Source organism: Abrus precatorius, unplaced genomic scaffold (assembly GCF_003935025.1).
Source record: "Abrus precatorius isolate BTA unplaced genomic scaffold, Abrus_2018 Scaffold8, whole genome shotgun sequence".
NCBI classification, from domain to species: domain Eukaryota; kingdom Viridiplantae; phylum Streptophyta; class Magnoliopsida; order Fabales; family Fabaceae; genus Abrus; species Abrus precatorius.
Genome location: NW_020874428.1, coordinates 36974657 through 36997473, shown reverse-complemented (window position 1 = coordinate 36997473; position 22817 = coordinate 36974657). Strand labels below are relative to the sequence as shown.

General features: G+C 29.3%; 2 protein-coding genes across 4 annotated transcripts; one reads left to right on the top strand and one right to left on the bottom strand.

The window, feature by feature from the left end:
- Positions 1-12805: 12805 nt before the first annotated feature.
- Positions 12806-14291, bottom strand: LOC113846704 (40S ribosomal protein S9-2-like). The gene is made up of 3 exons (XM_027475260.1): positions 14204-14291; positions 13727-14108; positions 12806-13313 (listed from the first exon to the last, which is right to left on the bottom strand). Exons 1-3 carry the CDS (start codon positions 14229-14231, stop codon positions 13130-13132), a joined length of 594 nt encoding a protein of 197 aa, XP_027331061.1. The 5' UTR covers positions 14232-14291; the 3' UTR covers positions 12806-13129.
- Positions 14292-16709: 2418 nt separating this feature from the next.
- LOC113847837 (microtubule-associated protein RP/EB family member 1A-like) lies at positions 16710-20087 on the top strand. Of its 3 annotated transcripts, XM_027477132.1 has the most exons (9): positions 16710-16765; positions 17002-17111; positions 17409-17477; positions 17576-17662; positions 18042-18148; positions 18383-18525; positions 18656-18732; positions 18863-18976; positions 19800-20087. In XM_027477132.1, the coding sequence occupies exons 2-9, from the start codon at positions 17004-17006 to the stop codon at positions 19926-19928; spliced, it is 834 nt and encodes a 277-aa protein (XP_027332933.1). In that variant the 5' UTR covers positions 16710-16765; positions 17002-17003; the 3' UTR covers positions 19929-20087. The 3 variants fall into 3 exon arrangements, with proteins under 3 accessions (XP_027332933.1, XP_027332934.1, XP_027332932.1); XM_027477133.1 differs by lacking the exon at positions 16710-16765 and having other exon boundaries at positions 16817-17111; positions 18686-18732; XM_027477131.1 differs by lacking the exon at positions 16710-16765 and having other exon boundaries at positions 16817-17111.
- Positions 20088-22817: the final 2730 nt, after the last annotated feature.

The window sequence follows — 22817 nt, the reverse complement described above, 5'->3', positions numbered from 1 at the left end:
TTGCTTTTGATGAATAGGGCTTTATGGATTTCTTCTGAGTGGAATTAACCATTATTCTTTTTAGAAGGAGATAGGTTCTGACTCATGGGGTAATATCTGCCTCTCTTTTGGGGGAAATTTCAGATCTTATTTAAAATCATAGATATAGTTTTAGGTTTACAGATCAGTTGATGTTTTCATTTCCATTTTATTTGGCCTGGTCTTTTCATTTGAATGACCATTAGAGCCATTTCAAATGTTGGCAACATGTAGGCACAGTTATTTGTATAAGTTCAATTAAAGCAAAGCAGAATTGTAATCGGTCATGGTTTCATCTTGTTTACTTTCACATTCCTTTTTCTATCTAGATATTTGTCAAGGACTAACTCTTCTAAAAGCTTAAGCTTCTAAGTGAATGACTTTCCTTTTAAACACACACACACAAAGGGCTTTTTGAGCTTGAAGCATGGACAATGTGCAGGGATATACAAACTTGGACTAAAATTTAACCTTTTTATCATCTACTTGATCAAAGAAACATAAACACCATATCAAGGATCAACGCTAATGTCTTCCCAAACCCTGTTTACACTGCCATTATCTCACTGCTTCATATCTGGCTTCGTATCTTGTGATAAGACATAAGATTGAAAAAGTAGGAAAAGCATTTTTCTCAAATCTCCTGTTTTATTAATTCTTTCTAATTGAGCCACTCAATCCGTCGATATGTCTCTAGAAGTAGAAAAAATTACAATCCCCGCCCCTCCTAAAATTAATTCTAAGGAATCATTGATAATTAAAATATATTCATAGGGCCAAGCGTATTGATCTATTTTAAATTTTAAAAGGTTTATATAGTCTGTTTCTCTTTCTTTTATATTGTCGTGTTAAAACTAATATATATTTCTTATGTTTTCAAAAAAACCCTCTCGTAAAAATATTTTACGTCTTTTTGTTTCAGATAATGGTGTTTAGTTGATCATGCAAGTTATATCAGTATGTTTGACAATAATCATTGTTGTTCTACTTCTGTTCTATACAACTAATCAAATTATGAAAATGTTTTCAATTTGATTAACCATCAAAGACCAAGAAATTATAGGTTACACTATTTGGTGTGTTTGATAAGGAAAATAGGTAGGGCTTTATCTTCTGCCAGTGTGAGTCCAGCATATTTGGTGTAAAAGGATTTGTAATTCAATTAACTTGATGTGGGGGAATGCCTTTTTCTTATTCAACAAGACAACCGGTATGGAAATTCGAAGCAGGAATATATGCTCATGTCTTTTGCGTGTGTGTTTGCATGCATTTTATTTGTGTGTGGAGATGAGTTATATAGTTTATAATTTTTTCCATATCCGTTTTACACCAATAATATGCAAGTTATATTGAAAGAGAAAATGTTAGCCTAGTTAAGAAACTAGGCAAATATGGCATGAACAAGTAGTGTGAATCAAGGGAAAGTGTATGAGTATGTCAAATGACAGATGAATGTTAGCTTATTCTTTGATGTAAGTGCTGAAGCTTGTCTAACTAAAGTGCCTGCAAATTTTCATTGCACCTCCAAAGACTCCTTTCACGGTTGGTAAGGGATGAGCTATAGTTCCCATTTTATTCTTGCTTGAATTATTGTGTGAGGATCTTCTGGCTCTCAGTAGAATAATTGTGCCCAATTTTTCTCCAAACCATTTTTTTATTCATTTTTGTCTCAACATAGCCAGGTAGTAAGCTTCCGGAGGCCTTGCTATCATCTGCTTGCTTCAGTGGGTGATAGTGATCTAATTCTCTAAATTTCAAATCATGTCTATATATTTGATCATGCTCATTCTATATCATGGAGCTGCATTAACGATTATGGTTTTTGTTGTGCAGTATCAATGACTAGATTCATTAACTCATTCACTCAACAACATTGATTTATTTTAGAAAATTTTTGTTTATTAACATCGAACTTTTCTTAAAACATCCCTTTTGACTATTGTTTCCTTCTTTCATATTATTGATATATTTATTGGAATTTATTGTGTGATTTACATTTATATGGATGAGATGTTGTTTCAATATAATCATAACTCTTCTGAATTTAAAGAATTTGGTAATTTTAGGATTTTTTATTTACTTTTCATGATTTATCAAGATAGAGTTGATAAGGAGAGTATCCAGGAAAACAGTCTTCTAAAATCTTGATACAGTAAGTCAGATTGAAATTGTTTATGTAATTTAACAATTTGCAAATGTTGTTAAGGCTTTCTTCTATATTACCCATCAATTATGCTTTTTTAGAACTTATAATGTAGCACAATAGACTTGGTCTGAATTTTGAAGGCATGAAGAAATAAAAGGAGTTAATTCCTTTACATAGAATAATTTACTGTCAGCAGCAAGCAATGCTAAAGTATAATTTCTTAAGAAAATTAAAGATCTAGATATAGAATAAGATCTGTATTCTGGATTTAACAAATAGGCTGATGCTATAGATCTGGTATCATAGACTCGATTCATGACAGATGCATTGAATGGGGCCTTCAACTTGTAGTGAATTTCAGAAATTACAATCTTCAGAGCTTTTATGTTTCGGTTTGGCATAATACTGGGATGTGTCCAGTTTGTATGAGTGATATGCTATTTTGTCAGTGACTTAAGCTGTTTCATACCAATGGCATGTACATTTCTTGGTAATATATATCTTGTTTGGAAGTTTTTTGTGCTCACAGTCAGATACTTGCATATGTGCTTGTGAGAGAGATTATCCTCCTTTATCTACCTGTGAAAAAATGACATGTTTCTTGAATCTTGATTAGTGTAAAGGTTAATCTTTCTTCTCACTGTGTGTAAATATAATTATATATGATAAATTATAGTGCTTTGAAGAATAAGAGAGTATTTTATATTTTCTTACACGTAATATTTATTATCGTTAATTTTGTATTAATAAATAATAAGATTAATAATTTATTTGAAAAAATATATAAATACTATTTCATTTTTCAGACGAGGGAATACAATGCCTCTTCAAATTAAGGATCACCTTACCAAGCACCATTATATATTATTCCTTTGTGCAGCTGAAGCATTTCTTTAAGCTAATTACCATTATACCCTCATAAATAGGTGCTACGGTGCTTTCTTGTCAAACCAGGATCCGCATCACCTATGTTCAATCTGCAGGTTTCCTTGTCTATTTCTCTTGCTCCCTTGATAGTATTTAATCTGCTGACGTGGCTTTAGCCGCTAACTTGTTTTTTTTATTTTATTTTTTCCAATTCATCAATGTAGGTTACTCTTGGAGAACAAGGGATCCAGGAACAAGAACACAGAATTTCAAAGAGTAGTTTTACAGTTGCTGAGTACTGACACTGTAAACCCCACACCCCACCCAAAAAAAAAAGCTTCTTGGTTGGCCAATACAAGAGATGTCTTTGTGGGCTGTACAAGATGATGATTTAACTTTGTTGAAGACAACATGGAAAGTACAAAATACGAGTAAAAGGAAATAGATTGTGAAGTGAGGCCCACTTTCCTGTGTTGGAAAAATGTTTCAGTGGTCACGTGGGTTGTTGATCTCATTCGCTTCCCTTTGCTCGTACCTGTTGCCTTCTAGTTTGTACTTTGTATCTGTACTTCGCTTTTCTCGCGGTTTCTTCTCGCTTCGGACTGTCGTAACGTATGAGGTCGTTGCAGAAAAAAACAAAGACGAAAAGGATACCCGAATAGTTTAAAGAAAAAGAAACGGAAAACTAATAAAAGAAACTTGAACTTGCACTGTTGGTGGAACTTAGGAAACTCGTTACATTTGTGGAAAAAACAGTAAGGGTATATGCTTGAGAATTTAGAAGAAAAAACTAAAAGAAACACTTAAAGAAGGAAAGATATATATTACATAGGTTAATTAATGTTATTTTCATGTTTGAATGTGTAAAATTATTTAATCAACATCGTCCTCAAACAAGGAAAGTTTAAAATATTCATTGCGTGTTTGGAACATTTGATTTTACATTAAATTTAATATTAATACAAAAGCTACCTCTTGTAGCAATCAAAAGTGAACGTGTTTCCCATGCATCTGACGTGGTTACAAACACAGGGTAAATGAGGTTGGGAGAGTTAAATTTAATATTCCATTTTATTAACCTCACTTTAAAACCACTAGACGATAGGCATGGTAAGTTTACGTAAAACCCTCAGTTTCCCCTCCAAAGCACAGACCAGACTGATGGAGTTTCCGGTTAGTCCATAATTTTGGCTTACATGTTACTGTTGGCAAGCACTCTAAAGTAAACAAGATTAATTGTATCTCCTTTTAAATATTAACTAATTGATATTGCAATGCATTTTAATTTAAATTGTTGATAAATATGTCTTATTCAATATAAATACAATTTTTTTATAGTGAGTGTTATCTTTTTCTATGGTTCAAAGTAAGTGTTAGTTCATTCTATTTATTTACTAATTATTTAATTTATTTATATATAAATTTAACTAACTATTCAATTATACACATAAAAATAAATAGATAGATTGGATTGGATTATTGTTAGATAAATAATAAAACATCTATAATATTGAATGTTTATAAATATTAAATTTTATTTTATAAAAATATTGTAAATATATATATAATATATTTTACATGGATGGGTTGTATATTCATCCATAAAATGGTAAATGAATAAGTTGGATGGAATTTTATTATAATTAAGTTATATGGACTGAATTTTTTAACACATTTTTAATAGATAAAATGGATGGATAGTTTATTTTTTTTATCCACGTATTATGATTCGGTTTAGATTTATCCATTCCATCTATTTGACACCCCTAATTTAATTAGGTTAAGAAAAGAATATAACTTGAGTCTTGGTGATTGGCATATATCTCAAGTGACCTTCCATTAGTAAATAGGCTTAATGTTTCGTTTAATTTCCCTACTACAACTTTTGAATGCTAAACCCTAAACTATTGAATACTCGTACAACTACGTAAATAGTTAAGTATGCGACCTTTCAGTTGGGGTTATCATTGTATGATTATTTATGAAATGGGTTCAACTAATATAAAGATATATATGTTGGACATCAGCTATTCTCCTCATCTCTCCTCACACCATTTGTAAGGGTTGAATTGGTAATTGTTATAAATCTCATGGGATGCTTCATTAGTGCAAGACTTTTTTGTTTAGTTTAATTTTCTTGTTATTATTGGATGCTTGAGCAATTACGTGAATAATTGATAATTTTATGAAGTCAATTTAACTAATGGAAAGGTGGGTAGGATGTTATTGATCTATTTTTCCTCTCTCTCCCTTAGGCCTTTTGTAAGGGGTGGGTTCGGTGATTGATTTGTATCTCAAGGAAGCTTCGTTAATGCAAGTAAGCATATGTTTAGTTTAATTGTCCTACCACTATTGAATGTTTGAGCATTGTGTTAATAAATAAAAATGTGTAAATGTTAGTTGTTCACCCTCATCCCTCCTTGGGACTTTCATGTAATTAAGGGGTTGGTTCAATGATCATTATGGATCTCAAAGGATTAATATTTTATTAGTGTAACCTCTTTACATTTGATTTGATTTCTTTACAGCTATTTAATGCCCAAGCAATTATATTAATTTGATTGCGTGACATTTCATTTAGGAAGGTTATGATTGCACAATCATTTATGAGGACCTTGAATGATCTAAGGATGATTTAACCATGTCTAATTTCTTAATGTCAGATACCCCGTTCAAAATCTATTAAGAAATTATGAAATGTTATGAAATAATGTCAGATACATTTAGCGGACATTAATTATGAAATATTCAATGTTTACAAAATATATGTGACGATAGATTTGATCTTGTGAAAGCACTCTCATTTCCTAGTTATGACTCACTCATGATTAAGCCCTATAGAAGAAGGCCACCTTGCACAACTAGACGATAAACCTTTTCATTAGTAAAGCAGCTTTAGTTCATATTTACTTAAGCTTTAGAGTATTATTGAAGGACCCCCCACCAATGCACATTTACAATTCCAACATTTTCCCATAACTTTCATCGTTACTGAGAAATCAATTTCAGAATTTTATATTTCTTGGGGCTTAACTGGATTAGGTTATATATATTAACCAACAACTCAAATAATCTATAACTTCTTGTAGTGTTGAGGCGTGGTTGGAATAGACTTATTCAGACTATTTTGTTTTCTTAATTCTATTTAAAAAGTCTCCATTTGTTAACTTAATTTTTTTTTTCAATCTCTACTATAATGTATAATCTCACCTCTTAATTATCTAATATATATTTGAATCAATTTAATTATTTTGAAAAAAAAATAGTGAAAGTATTTTAAAAGTTATATTTGATTAAATGAGTTATATATGTGTACAAAAAAAGTTCGTGTTTAAAATTTAACAATTTATGTATATTAATTAGTTTATTTATTTTAAAAAATTATCTTTAATTATATTATTTATAATTTAAATGAAAAAATTATTATTTATTTTAACAAATTAGTTGAATTCTTTTAGGACATACATAATATTTATAACTATTTCTTTTTTATTTATGTTTAATGACTTTTCATCTTGTCTTAAAAGGTATTAAGGTACCATTTATTAAAAAAAAATTGATTGATTTGTCATTGTTTACGTTTTTATATAAATTTTAATAAACAGTATCACGTTAAAATATATAAAAATAGATGCCTTTTATGTTTTTTAATTAAATACCTAATTTTTAAACAGTTTTGTAGAATACCAATTAACATCTTTCTTCCTAATAATATTAAAATAAAAATACAAATACAAGGAAAGGCTCATTATCTCATGCATATCTTACAACTCTACCTACCGAGTTATTTCACATGAACTTCTTTAAGTATGCTTGGATATGCATCATTTCTTATTGTAACGAGAACTGGCATTAATTTTCATTTTAATTTAAGTAAAAAAAAAACTAAAAAAAATTTGCTTAAATAAATTTATTTAGCTTAAGTAAATTTTATGTTTCTAATCAGAGCGAAAGAAATTGAGTATAAGAAAAAGAAAAAGCTAATAGGTGGAGAGAGGGTGTAGTATAATGGTAGAGTGGAGAAGTTGGATATGGAAGTGATGTGGGAAGTAAAGATAGAAACATGGCAAGCTGCTTGGCAGGGCCTACGGTTTGGTTTAGGTTTGGCTTAATTTGACCTTTTTAATAAACAAATAAAGCTTACTCTCTTTTTAAGGTCTGTTTAAGTAAACAAGCTAGACCTAAGCTATTTATAAAGCCTGACAGGCCTATATATATATATATATATATATATATATATATATATATATATAATTTAAAAACAGAGTTGTCAAAATATATTTAAATAATAATATTATTTAATAATATATTTTTTATATTCATAATTCTGTTATTATTAAATTAATATATTATGTTATAATTTTTTTATTTATAATTATAATAAATAGAAATTATATCCTATTAAAAATTAAAAATACTTATACACGATTACACTTTTTAAATAATAAATTATCATATTTATTATATTTAAACAAGTTAAAGAATAGTTGTCTTTAAAAAGGAATAAGACGCAATTAAAACTACATGAAATAAAATTTAAAAATAAAATAATAAAATGATATTAATATATTTTTTATACTCTTAATTTTATTATTATTAATTTAATTATTATATTTAATTTTTTCTTTATAATAAATAGAAATTATTTAAATATAAATTATATTTTATTCAAAAATAAAATTTTATAAAAATGATAGAAAAATAAAATAAAAAATTAATATATATATATATATATATATATATATATAAAATATAATAGGACCATATAGTAAATTATATAATTTTAAATAAATTATGTATAATAATATATATTTTTTATAACTTACTATGTGTTTTATCTTTATTGGTATAAATTTTTTTGACTAAAGTACCTATAAAAAAATTTAGATACCAGGTTCATAGTACACAGCTACACACCTAAATATAAATATATCAAATTTTGAATAATTATTTTATATTATATTCAAAATTAAAAATATTTATACACGATTACACATATTTTTAAAAAAATTATTTAATCATAAATTATTACATTTGTTATATTTAAATAAACTGAAAAACATCTAAGTTTTTGAACAAAAATAGGACACAATTATAACTAAACAAACTAAAATTTAAAAATAAATATTAATATTTTACTAAAATATCTTTTATATTTTAATTTTATTATTATTAGTATTTAATTATTATATTAATATATTATGTTATAATTTTTTATTTATAATAAATAAAAATTACTTAAATATAAATTATATTTTATTTGAAAGTAAAAATTTATAAAAAATGATAAAAAAATAAAATAAAAAATTTATTATAATATATATATATATATATATATATATATAATCAGACCATGTAGCAAATAATATAAATAATATAATTATAAATAAATTATATAATAATATATATTTTTGTAACTTGCATATACTTTAATTAAATTATTAGTTAATTTATCAATTTATATATAATATACAAGTATGTATTTTAATTTATTGTATCAGTAATATTTTTCATATGACATTAATATTATAGTGTAGTTAATTTTATGTTTATTTGTTAATTTAAAATAACAAATTAATGAAATAAATAAAATTAAATATTTTATAATTATTTTTTTAATTTAATAATAATTATTATTGTCTATATATATATATATATATATATATATATATTACATTAAGTTTAAATTTATTTATTTTTAAAAATATAATAATTTTCTTTTAATTGATTCAACAACTTGTGTGAATGTTATTTTTTTGATCAATTTTATGTGTTTATTATAACTTTATTTGTTGAATATAAGATGTCTTTAAACAAACAAAATATGTTTCTAAAATAAAACTAAAATCTTTAATATTTAAATAATTTTTAAAAAATAAATCAAGAAAAATATAAATATAAATTTCATTAATATAAAATATTTATAATTGATGCTTAAATAATATTTTAAAAAATATTTATAAAATTATATAAATATTATTATAATTATTTAATAATTATTAATAACATAGATGAAAATTAGAAAAATATGTAAACTAATTTTATAATAAATTTTTTATATTTTTATTAATATTAAAATATTTTTTTAACAAGTTTTGTTAACAAGTTTCAAATCAAGTCAGACCACTTAAATAGGTCAGGTCAGACTGAAAATAAAGTCTTTAACAAGTAACAGGCCTAATAACTATGTTACAAGCCATATCTGTTTAAAGTAAAGTCTGACCTAACCTAACCTATTTCCATCCCTAGTAAAAAGTGAAATAGGAGAATTAGATATAGAGTGGAAGGAATATGAGAGTTTGATATGGGGTGAGAGAAGAAGGAGATGGAAGAAAAAGAGAGAAGTTAAGTATTAAAGAGAAGGATGGTGATTACATATAGAGATTAAAGAAAGAGCGTTAAACATGGGAGAGAAAAACGTAAGAGTAGAATATTCAAAATTAGAATTAACTTAAGCGAATTTTATTTTTTTATTTTATTTTTCACTTAACCAAAAATAAAATTAGAAATCAAATTTCCACATCAATAAAAAAATACGTATTTTTACTATAAAATTTACAAGTTACTGTTAAAAAAATAATTTAAAATTGGAAAAAAATAGTAATTTGGAACATTTGATTAATCATACTTTTTAATAATTATATATTTTCTTTAATTTATTACAAATTTACACACTTTATTTATTATTTAAAAAAGTTGAAAAAGATAAAAATTAAAGAAAAGAAAGGAGTGAGCCAAACTACTCTATCACTTTAATCTCAAGTTGTTATTTTAAATTGAGTAAAATAATTTTTTATTAATTTAGAACACTTTTAAATATTTTTATAATAATAATAATAATAATATCTGATGTTATATACAGTATTATTTTTTAATAATTCAATCAATTAAACTGGTAAGTTGATTTATATACTCGTAACTAATGTTTAGTTAAAACACATTTTAAATGAGGATAATTATATATATTTAACTAGTTATGAGGATGAGACTAATATGCACACTGATGACGGGTCTTTAAGACTACTTATAAACGTGAGACTGAGACATCAATGTCCGAGTTGAAATTGTTTAGCTGACGTTGCAAAATTAAATTACAAACGTTTATATACGTAGGGAACGTATTGAATGAGAAAAAATGGTTAAAATTAAAAGTTTGATAGTAGTTACATGACAACTTTAAAAATTGTTCTTTTAATTTTAAACTTTTAAATAAAATTAATGATTTATTTTTATTATTCTTGTTCTCGTAATAAACCCAATTTACTGTGTATATATAAAGTATATTTTTTCAATATTTTTATAATGAAAATATGAAAACTAATAATGATTCCGAAAGATTCATATACCCCACAAAAATAGCTTTGTTTTCAGTAGTACAAAGCAAGCAATCTTGTCTCGTGTACATCACATGTTTCTATGAAAGCAAGTTTTATGAACACATTTTAATAAAAGTAATTATATTCTACTTAGTTTCCTTCTCTTTATGAATGAAACTAGCTTTAGACGTATCACATGTCATCTTTTAAGTGGCTAAATTTTGTTAAAAGCATGTTTTGCTCAGTATAGAACGAAATTTTTGGTATAATACCACTTTTTATAATACCTCTACTACACCAATTTCAATAAAATTAATTATTTCTCGGTGTACTACTATTCAAAACTAACATTGCTTTTAGTGTATTTGAATACAAAAACGCCCCACGAAATTAGTTTTGTTTTCAAAGTATTCATATGCCCCACAATATAAGTTGAATACGAAAATTAACTTTTGCAAACAAAACATGTCCCTCAAAATTACCTTTGTTTTTAATAATATAAGGAAAGTAATCATGTTCTATTAATTTTTCTCACTACCTAGGCAAAACTAGCTTTGAATATGTTATATGTAATTTCCCAAATAGTAATTTTCTATTATATTATATTTTTTTAAAAAGAAAACTGTTTTGAAAAGGAAATCACACAAGCCCTTATATTTTATTTGTAAAGCAAGTTTTATCCCTCTCCTAGAGACAAAATTCTTTGTACATGTACCACTTGTTCAACAAATCAAAGGTATACAAGTAGTAGAGCTTCAACTTTAAAATTATCTAAGACATTCTAGATAAATCACTCAAGTTTACAGCTTAATTACTATTTCTAGTTATTGACTTAAATTCATATTCAAAATCCTAATATAGTATTATAGATCCTAAATAATTAATGAAGGCCCAAAAATAAAAGAGTCTTACATAAAAAAAGATTAGACCTATGACAAAAAAAATTACAAAAAATAAGCACAGACCCAAACAGTAAAAAAATAAAAGGAAAACTAGAGATAGAGGCCCAAAATTTGAAGTTATAAATACAAACTACCAAAAAAACCTGCAAGTCAAGACTGCTCTCTTCCTCAAAACTCAGAGTCTGCAATTGTGCTGCCTCTCTAGCGAAAAAAGAAGACAAGTACAACCATTTTAGTCTTTGTTGTAGAGGCTGGACTGCTGTGGAAAGGATCCAGATTCTCCAAACTAGTTCAACTTTAGAAAGAGTATTCGAAATTTCGAATAAGGGAACTTAAACTTTAAAATTAACAAGTAAATTAGATAAGTAAAACACTCAAATATGCAACCCAATCATTCTCCTCCAATATTGTCAAAAAAAGTTTCATCAATTCTAGATATAAAATGAATTTCCATTCTCCTCCTATGTTGTTAAAAAAATATCATCAATTCTAAATGTAAAATAAATTTTTATTTGATTTTAATATTCTTTTGTCCTTTACATGGCCGAAACTTCCTTTATATGGTTGGCATGTCTTTAAAACTTTATCTAGTCATTTGCTAACGTAAAAGTTAAACTAAGCTGCAAAGTAATTTTTACAGTTTCTTGTAAATTAAGAGAACATTTTATATTATCTCACACATTGAATAATTATTACAATTAATTTTATATTAAATATATATAATACATAGTTAAGGTTAGTGGTCTATTTGAAAAAAAAAACATAAATATCTTTTAATTTTTAATATATTAGAAAAAGCAAAACTATCAATTTAAATAAAATATAAAGTATCTTTTCAAGTTTACACTAGCAAACACTAAGCTTCAAAGAAATATTTATCATAATATAGACACTACAAGGAATCTTATGTACATAGTTGATTAAAAAATATTATAGGTAAGACTTTTAAAATAATTATTATAAAATTTAACACTTTTCATAGAATTAATATTTAGATGATAACATGGCACGTTTGTACCCTTTTTTTCATACCTCATACATTTCAATGTTTAACTTGAGACATAAAAAAAAAATTACATACTTGGTTCTCATAAAGTAAATTAAATTAATTATCTAAATTATTTTTATGTATATCCAGAAATAATTAGCAATTTATATGAAGCAATCGATAAACATTAAGATAGCAAATATCTGTAAGGTGAGCGCTTATATCTGCTGAATCCAGCGGCGTTAGTGCATTCGTCACACATTACAACTATTTGGCAAACTCAAACAGCATTGAGATTTTCTGCTCTGAAAAGAACCAACCAGTTCGCAATTGGGGTAGCGTCTTGTTAGTTATTACGGTAGTTCCACAATTAAAATGACACAACTGTATTTAGTATGACTTCGTATTAAACCCCCCATATAGAACCCTTCAACTTTCAGCAAACAAAAACTGCAAATGTATCATTTTTTTAGCAGCATGTTCAAACCTTAACAATTCAACGTAGTTAGTTTAGTAACGTTTAGCAGCAAGCGCCCCATAAGCTTTAAGGGAGAAAACGAAATCTTGAAATCACTCGTGCTTATAATTTTATGAACTTCTAAGGTTGATATCTATATAAAACTGTGAATGTTAACCCCAACGTAACGGGTTTCAAAAACGGCCATGAAGCCTACAATTATTATCAGTTGGAAAAATATCATAGACATTGGAGCAAAACTTCATACTTTCAAAAGAACAGTTCAAAAAACAACATAACTCCGGCAAGGCTTTACCTCAAAACAAGAAACAATGATGGAAATATTATACGAGTCAAAGCATGACAAATATCTAAAAAGTCTACCAAGACAGATAATAGCAGGTGCAAGATCTAAGATCACTAGCCATTAATAATTTAATCTTCATCCTCCTCATCTCCATCTCCACCAGCAGCCTTCTTGGCAGCAGCCCTGAGGTTCTTTCTCTTCACTCGTCCGGGGCGACCACCACCAAGTGGACTTGTGAGTGAGAAGTCAATGTGCTTCTGTGAATCAACCCTCACCATGAATGATGGAATGTTTACCACCTGTCTCCCAACCCTGCAAATCCCCAAAACCAAATTCAAATCCATTTCAAACAATGCCATTAACAGTTTGTTTCTTATCACATTTTATCCAGTCAAAATCAATTGGGCAATAAAAATCAATAGCGAAAAAAGCTAACACCATACAAATCGAATGACAGATGAACTCTCAATTTTCAAAAAATCAACTCTCGGGTTTCAGAAACAGGTCCTAAAAATAAATAAATAACAGAACCATCAACACAGCATGGCTTCATCTTGAACAACATAGAAATTTACAGGGTGGGAATTAATGGTAGTTTTAAACTACTAGAAAAATGAAAGTTCTGACAAATATCCTATACATCATGGCAATCATCACAAGGCGAACCCAACATGGCAGAAGCAGTAAAATCAACCACACAACACGAATAACAAATGGATTGTGACCTGATGTGCCTCTGCCTGATGAGGACCCTAGCGTGGTGAATGGACTTGGCCATGCCAGATTTGAAGACGAGGGTTTGGAGGCGGCGTTCGAGGAAGTTTTCAACGGTGAGAGCCAAGACATAATCGAGCTTGTTCTGAGTCTCATCAAGGAGTCCGTAACGGAACATTCTTCGGAGAAGTGCTTCACCCTCGAAGATCCGACGGGGATTCTTTTCATCAAGAGTGAGAAGATTCCTGGCATTGTTACGGATGCGACTAAGGGCGTACTGAACCCTCCACAACTCCCTCTTGCACCGAAGCCCGTACTCCCCAACCAGCTTCAGCTCCGCATCCAAACGCTCCTTCTCGTATGGACGGCGTGGCTTCTTGAACGTTTTCCCATCTATTCAATCAAAATCACAATCACAATCACATTTTATCAACACACATAGATGCATCAAGCGTTCATATGATAACTTGAATGAATTAGAGACTCACAGTTTCGGTAGAAGGAAACGTGCACCATCGCTCTTCTCTTCTTTACCTGCCTCTTCTTCTGGTACTAGGTTTTTGCAGCTTAAGCTCTATCAACGCTTCCTCTCTCCTTTTTAAGAGACCTCTAAACCCTAGTTCTGTCCAGGCCCGGCTTTTCGCTTTAAGCCCATTTATCTGTCCTTCTGGCGAGGCCCAATATATAAACCCATATTAGTCACGTGAATTCTATACGGTTTTTCGCTTGTTAACATTTCCCAAACTCCGCTATTCTTTGTTAATTGGACACCCCCCCCTCAAAAAAATAAAATAAAATAACATTTTTATTTAGCAAATTTATTTTCTGAAAATTTATATATTTTTTTCGTTCAAGAAAAAGATATATCAAGCTCAAAAAATAATTATAATTCAAAGAACATTTACAATAATTTTTAGGAGAGAAGTTTAGAAAACGAGTGAACATTCAAACCTATGCCCAATTATACGAGAGATCTTATCTTATTCTTAAGATAATTTTATATGGATAGCTGCACTAAATATATTTTATAAATTAGAATTGAATTGTGTGTGTTATGTATCAAAACGTTGCCCATTTACTTCTTATGTTATTTCTCTGCACGCATTTAAGTGTTTTGTCCGTTCCATATTTCGTTTTTCATTTTTTTCGTTTTATTTTTATTTTTCATTTTTAGCTATTAAAAAATTAAATAAAATTGATTGGGGAAGACATAATAATTGAATTGTTTTATTTCTTCAACTGTCTCGCAATATGTAATTACTATCTTACCACCAACCAATAAAATGTATTTCGAAATTTTAATATGTATAAAAAAATGTAGTGCTGTTGCAGTCGATCATTACTTGGATTTCTATCTCGTTATATTTTATTTACCCACCTCAAAAAAAAAATATTTAATTTGATCCAAGGAAATTGTTTATATTGTCATCCAAAAATGTACTATTACACCATTAATGTAATTATTTATAACTATAATTATAATTATTGGAATTTCGTAAATTTTAATCTCTCTAATGCTTTAAAACAACTGTGTTGTCAAAACTATATAGAGCTTATACCAATTGAGTAATCAAACCATAGATAATCAATTGTATAGATTAATTGACATGAGCCAGTTAATAATCTCAAGTTTAAATTTCATAAATGTTATCGATAGAAAAAATGTTATCACTTATTTTATTTTATTTTCAATTTTACACACTTATACCACCACAGTTACTGCACCATATGTAGAAATGGTTTAATCTGCAATAGGGTGATATACATTTTTCTCTGAAAAAATTACCCCCAAGGCATGATTTGCTCTTCACGCCTAAAAAGCAAGAAAACACTCAAAACATGTTTAAAGTGTGGGTTTTGGGAATGTGTCACTTTTATGACATTACATGAGTAAAATTGTTTCTTTTTGCTTTTAGAGTGAGCATCACGAGAACGATGAACAAGAGGTAATTTCTGACTTTAGCTGTAATTCTAAAGTGAGCGGATGCTAAGCCAGACATAGTTATTGTAAGGTCCATTCTTCTGTTGCTTTCATGTGTTTTTAATGATTTATTAGTGCATAACTATCACTGTAAAGACAAGGATGATGACATTATACAAATATTAAAAATCATTAACACATTCTCATTATAAGTTATAATGTATTTACTGTGATTTACAGTAAAAAAAATGTCTTAATTTCTTGACCATAGATAACAAGATTCATTGCATTATATTTTTATTTTTAGTTAGTTTTTTTTAAGGGATATATATCTTTTAACAAAGACAACTTGTTCAATAAAAAAACATTTCGACCATGATAAGATTAATTTTTTTAATATTCTTTTGATATACTTCAAACATAAATTCTCACTTTAAAAAATGAGCATATATCACTTGAATTACACACACAAAATTTCATTTTAATCCAAACTTCACAGGAATTTAATGATAAAAAAATTACACGGGTATATTAATAAAATAAAAAAAATATAAAGAAATAAATCGTAAGCTATCTTAAAATAATAATAACTTTTTGATAATACTATCATGTAATAGTTACATAATTGTCTGTATCATTTGATTCATTTTAATACATCAATAAAAAAATTTATTTAACTTTTTTGTTATTTTTTTGTCATTGGCAGATTTCTTCCGACAAAGCCTGCTTTAGTTAAAAATTAATTCCAATATAAAGGAGATGTTTTATAGTAGTTTGATTATAATATATTATTATGAAAAAAATGTAAATTTATTATATAAATAACTTATGTCTTTACTTTATAGCCTTTTCCAGCAAAGACATCCATGAGATCTTACTTCCCTACCGTCTTTGCTTTAAAATAACAAAATTTTAACAAATATGGAAACTTAAGAATATAGTCTTTCTTCCACTTGGCATCAAATACTATGATGACGTTATTATCAATATGAAATCAACAAATTGCAAATTATTTAATCAATCGCAATGAATAAAAGGGAAATATTTTATTCAATTAATTATTAAAAAATTGGTTTCCCACCACTGAGCAAGAAAGCCTTACGAGTAGCGATGTAGTTATGACTTAAGAGTGAGTTACTACAAATTCCCAAACCCACAGTGCAATACAGATTCCATTTCTCTTTCTTCTCAAAATTTACAACTCGATTCCCTTCCTTCCGTTTCCCATTTCCCAAAATAAAAATCGAAACTTCGCTGAAACCCACTTAAGATTTTGCTTCGAAATCTTCATTCATCCCTTTTTCTTCAGAACACCCACATTTTGTTCTTTTTACACCCCCATTTTTTCTCTTTCTGGGTTAGCAGAAATGGCGTCGAGTATAGGCATGATGGATAGTGCCTACTTTGTCGGCAGGAACGAGATTTTGACATGGATCAACAACAGGCTTCAACTCAATCTCTCACGCGTTGAGGAGGTAACTCTGTGGACCCCTTTTGCATGTTTTTGCTAAACTCATAGCTTTATAATGTACTTGTGTATATCAAAAATAATTTGGACAACCTACAAGGATGTTGGTAATTGCAGAATATGTTCTCGTGTGAAATCTTATTTTTGTTTTTCATGCATTGTTTTTTCCTTTTGGTAAAGTTCAACTTTGATCCGTGTAAGGATTCTATCCATCATTAAATAAGGTTATATTATTAAATCTATGCATATTATCTGTGAAGAAAATCTATCTTTTGGTTTTGATCCTGTTTATGTTTTTGGCTAGGCTGCATCTGGTGCAGTACAATGCCAGATGATGGATATGACTTATCCAGGGGTTGTTCCAATGCACAAGGTGGAAACGTTACTCTGATTTAACTTTAATTTCTTTTGAGCCATTCTGATATTTTATATCTATGAAGGGTAATTTTTGCAATGTGGATTTTATTTTAGGTGAACTTTGATGCAAAGACAGAGTATGATATGATCCAGAATTACAAAGTTCTGCAGGACGTGTTCAACAAGCTGAAAATTGACAAGGTATGTGAAATGGGATGCTTGGAATTGGAAGAGTGCTTTGATTTATTAAATAAACAGAGTGGTAGGATGGCTTAAATAACCTTCAAATGTAGCTAACTAGCCACAGTTACAATGGAATGATTTACCACTGATAAACTTTTAACATATGGGAACATAGTGTGTTTAACAAGGACTGAAAATTCCATCAATGATAAATTTAACGGTGGAATTTCATTCCAATGCCAGATTACCTTTTCTTTATTAATGCTTCCTTGCCCCCTTTGCCTGGCACCCCCAATATGTATCCACTAGCTTGAAAACTAGCAAAAGAAAGCACTGCGATGCAATCAATAGTGGCAGTTTATATTTAATCGGGACTTATTATGACTAACTTGTGCAGCATATTGAAGTTGGCAGACTCGTCAAAGGCCGACCTTTGGACAACTTGGAGTTCCTCCAATGGCTGAAACGTTACTGTGATTCTGTGAATGGTGGCATTATGAATGAGTATGCTCCTTGCTTTGAGTATCTTTGCATTCATTTAAACAGTTCTGAGCCTCTGACTATTAATGTATCTATATTACTTGTATAGTAATCCATAATAGTAGGTATTACTGGCATGATACATGTCCACATGCATGTCTTTTCAAATAATTAGAAATGCAATATTATAGCGTGCATTCACATTTCTCATGTTGTATTGTATAGAACATGTTGATAACCTTTTTATAAATTTCCTAGGAATTATAATCCTGTGGAGCGAAGGGTTAAGGTTGGAAAGGATCGAAACCTTAAATGCTCTTTGAAGAGCTCAAAATCACTCCAAACAAATATTATGAATAATTCTGGTTCAGGCAACACACTCAATCCTAATAGAACCTCTGGTTAGCTACCCATTACTCAGTGTATTTGAATTTTGATTCTAAGCTGTTCAGCAATTTTCCTGATGGATTTGCCTTGTTAATATTTTCATTTTCCCATCCTCTTTTTTTCGGTTGATAATTTTGAGTACAGTGGCCAAGCAATTCAGGTCAAGTGGAGCAGCAGCAGAGACTAATTCTTCAGTAGAGATTCAGGCTTTGTCCAAAGAGGTACGAACTTTAGGCTCTCTATTGCAATGATGGTCATCGAAAGTTTGTCAATTGATTATTTTAATGAAAGAAAAATTAGCTCATTGTTTTTTGTTGTTCGTTTCTTTGTCTTTTGTTTCCTGTTTCATAGATTATTGATCTCAAATCTGCAGTGGATCTCCTGGAAAAAGAAAGAGACTTTTACTTTGCAAAACTACGTGATATAGAAATTCTTTGTCAGATTCCAGAAGTGGAGAATGTCCCTGTAAGATTCTAATGAAGTCTTGCATCGAAGTTATTTTTTTATTCACAAATTAATTGAGGTCATTTCCTTTTTTGGTATAATTGTTATCATGTCTAATTTTTGTGCACTTCATATGGCTATCATCTTCTATTCTTATACTTTAGCCAATTAGTTTTCTTTTCTCTGAATTTTCCAATACCTTTATGACTGACCAGAAAGGGGGTAACAGACACCACGCAAGTTCTTTAAGGTTTTGACATCAGCATGTATACTCTCAGAAGTTGTGCATATAGTTGATGGGTATGTCTAAGTGGATGATAGGATGGGGGCATGGTCAGCTTTGGCTGAGTTCTAAATTCTATTTTGTTTCTGTCAGAAATGATCTTTTATAGTTTGAGCTGCTGGATAGTAACTTCTATTTTGATTAAAGGTAGATAAAGACCTAGAAAAGCTCTGAATGAAACGGTAAAAATGATTTAAAATCTAAAAGCCTCTCTGAAGAATTGGTTTTTGATAACTTAATGATGTGATTTGATCCCCGTTCCCCAACCCAACTAGTGGAAAAAGGCTTTTGGCTACTGTTATCTGCTTCAACCTTTTATTTTTATTTTTATTTCTTTTTTATAACCATCACGAGGATTGCAATCTTTTCTCAAGCTGTATCTGTTTGCTTTGGTATGGTAAAGCTGGATGATGCTGTTATGCATTAGCATTTGAATTGCTTACCGCTAAATTTACAGATAATTACAAAGTATTTGAACATCAGTGGTTGTTGAAAGGTAAATTGAACGTTAAAAAAGAAAGAATTTAACAAATGTAAGCAATTTTCATGTTCTCTATGCAGATGTCCGTAGCAATTAAGAAGATTTTATATGCTGACGATGCAAAGGAATCTGCATTAGATGAAGCTCAAGATTACCTTAATCAAACTGTGAACGCTGTTGAAGCTGAAACAGAAATTGAAGCCTGTTAGTCCCAAAACTAGCTCCTGGTTGGTATTCAAAAGATATTTGCCAGGCTTGCTTCTAGACAAACTAATGCTGTCTTTGATTATAAGACCGGTGACCCTTCCCCGAGCTGTGGCCACAAAGTGCCATATAATAAAAAATGTTGTATGGTGCGTTCGTTTCTTGTAAGCGTGGATGGATAATCAGATGATATAGTGACTGATCTTTCCAATAAATAGTTTTTATTTAATGACCCTTTTCATTGTTTTCATCTGTATAAAAAGAACTCATCTAATGAACACTGCTTGAGAAATGAAAGTGGTTATAGACTTATAGCCATAGTATTTTCACTAGTTTTGTTTGTCTGCTGTATGAATTTTCTGCCGAGTTTTCTGAATATGTGATTGTCAAATAATTTCATGCAAAATGAATCAGGTAATTTTCTTTGTCCAATTTTCGTTTAATGAGTTTTTCGGTAGATATGGCAAGCACATCGTCCCCTCTCTCTTCTTATGTGTTGTCTGGAGAAATACATTTGTGTAACAAAACCTCATAACCCTTTGTAACTGGCGATTAAACTATCAGATGAATGCCTCAATTGAAGTTGTGGTTTACTTATGCATTATAGTGAGCATTAACAACTAGAAATATGGTAAAATATTTCTTATCCATCTTTGCTGCTTACATACAGTGATTTTATTTGATTCGAACAAAACTGTTTTCTTTAAAAGATATTTGTAATTTAGAAAAAAAAATCATCTTGAGAAATGAAGGTAAAGACAATAATTTTGGCAGGAGACATTGAAGGAAAATATTCATTATCTCAAGGTGACAAATGGTTATACACAGTTTGGAAAACATTCTATATCGTGGATATGGAAAAACTAATCTATGTGAACATGAAACTCTTTCTCTGGCTTATTCACGAATCATGATTCGCTCCCCACCAACCAGATGCGGGTTTCGGAAACATGTCACCATGTTAGACTGATAATGGCATTTCTTAATGAGCTTAACTTATTTTTAAACTTGAATTTTGGATATAAACTTTGAAATCTAAAAAATTTCAGTTAAGTAGAAATATTTTAGAAACAAACAAGATGATAAACATATATTGAAAGTCAAAATTATATAATTTTTACAAAGAATTTTCTCTTTTTAAAACTTAAAAATACGGTGTGTTTGTATGTATTTTTAAATGAAATTTTTTATTCTTAAAAACTAAACATGTATTTTTAGTTTTTCTTTTTAAAAAAAACTCTCTTTAAAAATGTAAACAAATATGTTATTAATCTTTAACTTTATTTTTATTTGAATATAGTCTATTATTTATTTATTTGTTTTATTTTGATTTTCTATATTTTTAAACTTATTTTAAATAAGTCTTTTCCTATTAATGCTAAACTTCGAAACATTTTTTTTTTAATTTTTTTCTTAGTAAACATTGTTCATGCATTTCTGTGTAGGCATTGCTGTTTCACCATCTTTTGCTTTGTTTCTCCTTATCCTTCTTCTGGACCCAAAAACTATGACACTAGTCACCACACAACAGTGTCAAAACTATCCATGAAATCATCATGCATAGCGGCATAAGGACCCAAGTCATCGAGCCCGCATCACTTGACCACACTTGTTGAAAACTGAAACACGTGTTTTTGGAAACAACGCAACAACCAGAATATTTTGTATAATTTTGCTGTGAGAATATAATATGCCTGAATACAAATATGGTAATAGTATAAATGGAAACCAATAGACTAAGGTTTCAATACAGAATCAGAAATGAGAAATTAACAAGAACTATCAGCCATGACCCTGAAGACCATTGTTGAAGCTCAAAACTTGATTCAATAACTGAGAAGAATTCAGAAAGAAAAGATACAGAAAGAAGGGATACAGAGGAATTTTTCAGGGAGAAGCATACCACACACATAATTCTTCCCTAGAGCACATAATCCTTCAAAAATACATTCTCTCTCTTACGCTTCATGCTTTTCCTTCGCCCCTTTCCTTGCGGATCACGTGCCACGTGGCCTTGTGATATAACTAACTTTCCCTCCACATCCCGCTCAGCAATTTTTAGGCTCTCATTTTTCTTGCACATTACAAAAACTAACAAGAAACAAATACTATCATGCTTGAACCTAACAGTAACTATTCGACTAGTATCGTCACTCTTGATCCAGGGTTATCTGGGGTCAAACATATGGTTGCAGACAAATTGAGATGACCATCTTGACACACTAAGAACTACCACGGAGGGGAGATGAACTAGCCATGTCGAGAACTTAAATAAAACTCATCTCAGCTCATATGGAAGTGACCCAATCGTCATGCATGCACACCACATTCTGACAAACAGCAACTTTTCCAGACATGCGCAACCATCCGTACCAATGAGGAATGTGATTTTGTACCAGAGAGTTACAAGGCCATGTGTGCAAACCACTGATAAAACCAACCAACGTTCGTAAAGTGGAGATTCACCAGGCATGCATTCTACACACTACCATATACTCACCTTGATCAAGTTTTCTTTAATTTGGACGTCAAAGTGTTTCTTGCAAGAATATCTTCCCCTAAAGCTAGCTTACGACCAAGAATCACCGTCAACCACCACTTGAAATCTTCAATATTGGAGGAGCCACCTATCACAACTATCCAGTACTCACCAACTGACTATGACCATTGTTGCCCTTTGCTTAGCTAGGAGGAGGAAAAGAAAGAAAAGGAATTTGAAGAAGAAGAGAACACGGAGGAAAATGTAGCAAAAGGAAAATGATGCGTGGAGAATATTTACCAAAAAAATAGAAGGACAAAAAAAGTTAACAGATTTTATCATCCTTAACAAAAAATTATGTATATATTTTTAAAAGTTAAAAAATTAAAATAAAACAAAAAATAAAATTAGAAGA

What these genes read in the sequence shown, in the direction of transcription:
- LOC113846704 (XM_027475260.1), bottom strand. Translation starts at nt 14,231, where the DNA reads ATGGTGCACGTTTCCTTCTACCGAAACT. An exon ending in CGTTTCCTTCTACCGAAACT is followed by an intron (nt 14,109 to 14,203) that starts GTGAGTCTCTAA and finishes TTGATTGAATAG; the next exon opens with ATGGGAAAACGTTCAAGAAG. An exon ending in ATCAGGCAGAGGCACATCAG is followed by an intron (nt 13,314 to 13,726) that starts GTCACAATCCAT and finishes GGGGATTTGCAG; the next exon opens with GGTTGGGAGACAGGTGGTAA.
- LOC113847837 (XM_027477132.1), top strand. Translation starts at nt 17,004, where the DNA reads ATGGCGTCGAGTATAGGCATGATGGATAGTGCCTACTTTGTCGGCAGG. An exon ending in CAATCCTAATAGAACCTCTG is followed by an intron (nt 18,526 to 18,655) that starts GTTAGCTACCCA and finishes TTTTGAGTACAG; the next exon opens with TGGCCAAGCAATTCAGGTCA. An exon ending in TTCAGGCTTTGTCCAAAGAG is followed by an intron (nt 18,733 to 18,862) that starts GTACGAACTTTA and finishes CCTGTTTCATAG; the next exon opens with ATTATTGATCTCAAATCTGC.